This window comes from Delphinapterus leucas, chromosome 20 (assembly GCF_059928025.1).
Source record: "Delphinapterus leucas isolate spDelLeu-1000000601 "Yukka" chromosome 20, BTC_Dleu_Yukka2, whole genome shotgun sequence".
Taxonomy (NCBI): Eukaryota; Metazoa; Chordata; class Mammalia; order Artiodactyla; family Monodontidae; genus Delphinapterus; species Delphinapterus leucas.
The window spans coordinates 20,774,001-20,780,000 of record NC_143148.1 but is presented as its reverse complement, the minus strand read 5'-3'; the positions used below and the strand labels follow the sequence as shown (position 1 = coordinate 20,780,000).

Below are 6,000 nucleotides of genomic sequence, written 5' to 3'. Positions count from 1 at the left end.
TTAGAGAGACAAGAAGAATTGCTGGGTGAAATTGATATTGATAGGTACCTAATGACAAAGTTCCTTACACACATTTCCTTATAAAATATGTGCTGATTGAAGAAAATACAGAAAAGCATGCTATACTAAAATATCAATAACTCTACCACCCTAAAATAAATATTCTCTAGAATATTTTCTTTTAAGGCCATGTGTTCATGCACATGCCAGTGCATGTGTGTGTACAGAAATACACAAAATCAATATTCCTATTTTTTATTATAAGGTTTCAGCCCTATTTTGTATAATAAAGTAAGATATACCAGATGCTTCACTTTAAATAATTATGGATGCTTTATATATTATATTTTAAATGAGTTGTTTTTATACTGTAGTCAAGATAATGCTGTATGTTTGAATGACTTGTTAAAAAAAATGTGCATTCAGTTTAAGTTTGTTGCTGTAAAATATTTATCCTTGCTTTCCTTTGCAAACTTTTCTGCTTATTGAGCAGGTAATTTGTAATCTGGTCAAGTAGTTATAGACATGAAAAACTTTACCAAATTGCCATTTGAAATACATATTAGCACTCACTCAGAATTATCAGAGTGCTCAATGAAAACTGTTACTATAGAAGTTCCTATATTATTTTGCTTAAATGATATGCAGAATTAGTTACTGTGAAAAATAAGACATGAAGCACAAAGGATATTTTTTTCACTACCATATTTCACCTATACTTAGGTCTTTTTGATTAACTGATACTGTTTAATTTTTGTAAATCAGTTTTTAATCTTACGATTTTCTTGGTCATGATTCTTTTTCTACTTTTGCGTGATGTTATTTCAGTTTGTTGCATTTTGGGTTTTGTTATTTTTATAAGGTCCTCAAATCCTTTGTAGAATGAAGCAAGCATGAGAAGTATATGTGTATAAATCATGCACATATGTAGAAATCTTTTATTTTTTAAAATTACAATAATACGGGCTTATAAATATTTTGATTATAGAAAGAGAAAGAAATATGTTATAGTTCTGTGGTTGTAGTTTCTGGTCTTTAAATAAAGATAACATATTCTCTGTGATTTCTTACAAATTTATGATTGTATTTGTATGGTATTTTATTGTATATGGCCAATATCCTCCTTGCAAAGATTAAAAAAAAATCTACTGTATTCTACTTTTGTTTGAATAACTACAACATATAGAATTAGCATAGAAACTTTTTATTAATTCATTTCAAAACATTTTATTAGCCTAGAAATCTAGTTTAAAAATACCTTATGCAAAACCTTAGTTTTTACCCTTTGGACTTAAGTGCAAATTAGAATATGTAAAATTCTAGTGTGTTTGTTTGATCTTGTTAATTTTCTTTTTCTAGTAAGCCTGATACTTTGATTGCAAATGGAGAAGATACGTCCTCTGAAGAGGAAAAGGAAGATCAGAACATAAATGTGAATATGATGAATCAAGTAATGGACTCTCTCACTCCCAGCAATTGTTATCAGAATGTTACAAATTCAGAACTGTTCAATGGTCAAGTGAATAGTCAGTGGAACTGTTCAATTAATGGTTCAAATTCTTATCACAATAATGAAGATGAAGAAGATGATGATGATGATGGTGGTGATAATGAAAATGACCATGATACCTTAGGGGCTGAAGATAATTCTATACCAACAATATATTTTTCTCATACTGTCGAACCTAAGAGGGTTTGTATACTTTTAACTTTACTAATTTTTCATATAATTTGAATATTAAGATTATCTGCGATATTCTTTAAAAGAGCAATATTAACAGGGATTAATATTGTTGATAGTGCCAAACAAAGCCATCTTTTGCCTCTTGCTCTGACCAATTTATCTAAAAAGAAAAAGGAAAATAAAAGTCTAGATAGTTAGCTGGTATTGGTCCATTGTTCTCTGAAGCCACAATAGAATTTGAAATTTGGGGGTCTGGAAGGAGATCAGTTTGAGTGACAACTACTGTAACTCCACCTGTCCTTCATTCAGAAAGCTTAAGAATTCTAGAGTTAATTTGGGCATTTTGGTGTATTTAAGATGAAAGTGACTTACATTAGTTAAATTTTTAATTATATCAGGTTGTTTCTATGTGGGCATAAAATGAATAGGAGCATCATGAGCAAAAAGGAAAGATTTAGAAGGAAGTAAAAATTAGTTCCATTTCTCACAAATTAAATATAAACACCTCTGGGTGGTAATCATGATTTTAGAATTTTGATATTTTAGAGCTGGAGGTTACTACAGAGAGGTCTTCTAATACAGGTTTTTAAGTTTTCTTAGTATCAAAAGACTTTTTGTTCCCTCCTTACTTATTGTAGAATACCCAGTTTTAAAATCCCAGATCAAAGCAGGTTGGATCTCACTGAAGGAAGGACCTTAAACTCATTCCCTTGCTCTCTTGGCCTCATAATACTGCTTTAAGGAGCTACTGGGAATTTCATCTTTCTAATTTGTCTTTCTCAAGGAAACTTAGGGCCTAGAAGACCATAGAGCTAGTTAGTAATAAAACAGGGACTCCTTTTTCTCAGTTTGGTGCTTTTTTGTTGTTTTTTTTTTACCACAACGGGGTACCCTTGCAGGGTTTGCCTGTATCAGAGGTAAGGGTCTGTGGTAGCAGTCTTAAATGCCTGAGATTATTATTTAATCAAACGTGTTTAAGACATATTTGCTATTTCTTAGGTCAAGATTTCCCTGCTCTAATGTGAAGTGAAATACTTATATGGTGTTTTAAAATATATATTCTAATACTTCAAACTAAAAGGAGCATCTTGGAATTCTTTGGAAAAAATTGACCTATTAGCCAGGAAAAAAGTTTGTTTTGTGATTCTCTTTTCAGGCTTTAAATTAGTTTTCATTTAGATAAAACAGGAAGAATAAATAATATTTGCAGGAATGTTATGGGGAATAGCAGTCATTAATATGGAAAGATGGTGTAAATGCCGAGTAGGGATAGAAGAATAATGTATTAATCCTGAGCAGGGTTGATTTTTATTTTCTGGTCCTTAAATTTTTAAAAATTAGAGATATTTTAAAAATTCTAAATAGTTAAGCATTATCCAATATTGTTTTTATGACTTAAGTTTTATATTTTTACTGAATATTTGTTTTGGTTAATTGTGCTGTTTGTTTTGAAATGCATGATTTAAGCCAAAAACTTATATCAAAGTAATAGGTGATGTGAAAGCTTATAATAATCTGGCATTTAGTTTGTATGTATTTTGCTTTCTGTATGATAATAAAGTCACTGATGACTAGAATTGGTCACTTAAGGTATAATTTAATACTGTAGAAGTATGATAAGGACTTGTTAGCCTTAGCTGATAATACACATCATTTGTGTCAAAAAATGTAAACTGCTTCTATTACTATTATTTCTTTAATTGTAGAGTTTATTGGTTTTAGTTTTGGCCTTGATTTCTCAAAAGGATCATAATTTTTTGCTGTGAAATTTTTAGGTACGAATAAATACTGGAAAAAATACCACTTTAAAATTCAGTGAAAAGAAAGAAGAAGCCAAACGTAAGCGAAAGAACAGCTCTGGCAGTGGTCATTCTCCCCAAGAGCTGCCTATGATCAGGACTCCTGCTGACATTTACAGGTGAGTGGTATTCACAGATAGCAGAACAGCCTGCTCTTCCCTTCTCATTTTTTGCAACTGAGTGTATACAGGAAAAGGTTGCTTGTAACACAGAAGGCTCTCACTGAAAAGTGAGGTATTCTGATGGAGTTAGCTTAGTGTTTTAAAGGCTCTCACAGGAGCTGCTGAGCCCCCACCACAGCTTCTCAGTTCAAAGCAATTGGAATGTTGCTTGGTTTTTTGCTTTTGCCCCTCTTTGCCAGTGCTTTTAAAACATTCCCAATCTAGTAAAAAAATGTTGTATGTTAACTTTAGAATGAAAGTTTGTGTTTCTAGTGTGCTGGGGCAGCACTTTTCCTATCACAGCTATGACAGTGCTTGGCATGTGCTTTACCTTTCCACAGAGTCGAAGTTAAGTATGCTATTCCAATTTTTTGTTGTATTGTTGAGAAAGCTGTCATTTGAAAATACCTACTGTTTTCGTAATGCTTATTTGTAAAATAGTGAAAATTGCTAAGTGACTTCTGAGCAGGTCTAAAATATATGTAGAATTTTGGCAAATCACGCTGTTGTCACCCAGAACATGCGTATAAATAAACGGCTGTATTTTATTAGGCCAAACAATAATAAAAGTAATGTAAATATGTCATTCGAGGCTACAAAACTATTGTGATGGTGAAAATTTTGGATATAAGTTTGAATAAAAAATTTCAGATTGATTTCTAGAAAAGATTTTTAAAAATCCTTGTAAATTTATCCTCAGTTTTATGAGTTAACTAAAGAGTATATTTTTTTGATATTACAGAGTCTTTGTTGATATCGTGAATGGAGAATATGTCCCTCGTAAGTCCATCCTGAAGTCTCGCAGTAGAGAGAACAGTGTTTGCAGTGACACCAGTGAAAGCAGTGCTGCTGACTTTGATGATAGACGGGGAGTCTTGAGGAGCATTAGCTGTGAAGAGGCCACTTGTAGTGATGCTCATGAGAGCATTTTGGACGAGGAACAACAAGAAAATCATCAAAAGAAACTTTTTCCTTTATCAGTAACACCTGAGGTATGTATCTTTAACTCTTTATTTTATATAGTATCTTTGACCAATTTTTGTGAGTTAAAAAGGTGGTGGTAGCTCCATTTCAAAGGGGTATGCAATTCATTTTCCCCATTTTGGAGTTGAAAAGATTTTTTTAAAATTGTAGCTGCTGTATCTTCCAGGTATGGTCTGGAAATCATTAATCTTATTGTTCTTAAATTATTTTATATAATTATTTATTGAAGTTAATCGACAGAGTAATGGCATTGTTTATCTTGTAGCTTCTTTAGTTCATACATATATTTAGTCTCAAAAGTCATAGATCATAATTAATTAATTCTAGGCTTGTACTTTTTTTTTTTTTTTTTTTTTTTTTTGGTACGCAGGCCTCTCCCGTTGCGGAGCACAGGCTCCGGACGCGCAGGCTCAGCGGCCATGGCTCACGGGCCCAGCCGCTCTGTGTCATGTGGGATCTTCCCAGACCGGGGCACGAACCCGTGTCCCCTGCATCGGCAGGCAGACTCTCAACCACTGCGCCACCAGGGAAGCCCAGTACTTTTTTGATAATTAATAATTTATAAAAAATTAATAGTCACTAGCAAGCACAATATAGGTCTTATAATAAAGTAGTTCAAAATGAAAGTATTACCACTCTTGAAGTTCTATTTCTGTGAAATAGGAATTTTAAAGTATCTTAATTAGCATATGTATTTCATTTTTGGCTAGAATTTTTTTTTTTTTTTTCGCTGCACCACACAGCCTGTGGAATCTTAGTTACCCAACCAGGGTTCGAACCCGTGCCCCATGCAGTGGAAGCATGGAGTCATAACCACTGGACTGCCAGGGAAGTCCCATGTCTAGAAAATTATTTAGCAGCTTATTTTAAATAAATTCCACTAGATCAGACTTATAGTCATTTTATGCTAGTTCAAGTAGCAGATTGTACTTTTCTCTTTTAAATGCTTTGGTTGAGTTAAAGAAAAAATATATACATGACAGATAATTATGTATAGTCTTTCTATGTTTTGGCTCGTGCCAGTGAAATTTTTAACTCTTTGGAATTGTGGAACCATTTTACAATCTAGTGAGAGCTGGAGATCCTCTCCTCGGAAAAATGAGTGCACACACATATACTCTTACCCACCATGTTGCACATAGTTTTGTGTGTGGGGAAAGGAGGGGTATTGGGAGATACCAAAATGGAAATGTTATGGTTTCCATTATACCCAGACTTGATATTTTTTTACTCTTATGTTTGGTGGGTATTTTAGATTTTTAATTTAAGAAGTATTTAGGAAGACTGGGGAACTCATACCATATCAAACTGACATACCCATTTGAGTATAAGTCAAATACATATAAAAATATATATCTTTATAAATGAATAA

The 6,000-nt window shown here is 32.8% G+C and overlaps 1 protein-coding gene across 4 annotated transcripts in view; it reads left to right on the top strand.

The window, feature by feature from the left end:
• The window catches only part of URI1 (URI1 prefoldin like chaperone), a 65,094-nt gene that overhangs the window by 56,664 nt on the left and 2,430 nt on the right, over positions 1–6,000 (top strand). For 3 of the 4 annotated variants that reach the window (XM_022585879.2, XM_089902971.1, XM_089902970.1), the window contains 4 exons: positions 1–44; positions 1,360–1,693; positions 3,460–3,602; positions 4,387–4,636. The exon at positions 1–44 is cut by the window's left edge and continues 131 nt beyond it. In XM_022585879.2, coding sequence (XP_022441587.1) covers positions 1–44; positions 1,360–1,693; positions 3,460–3,602; positions 4,387–4,636 — 771 coding nt within the window. Of the gene's footprint in view, positions 45–1,359; positions 1,694–3,459; positions 3,603–4,386; positions 4,641–6,000 lie in introns of all 4 variants that reach the window. The other variant, XM_089902972.1, reaches the window with a different exon arrangement.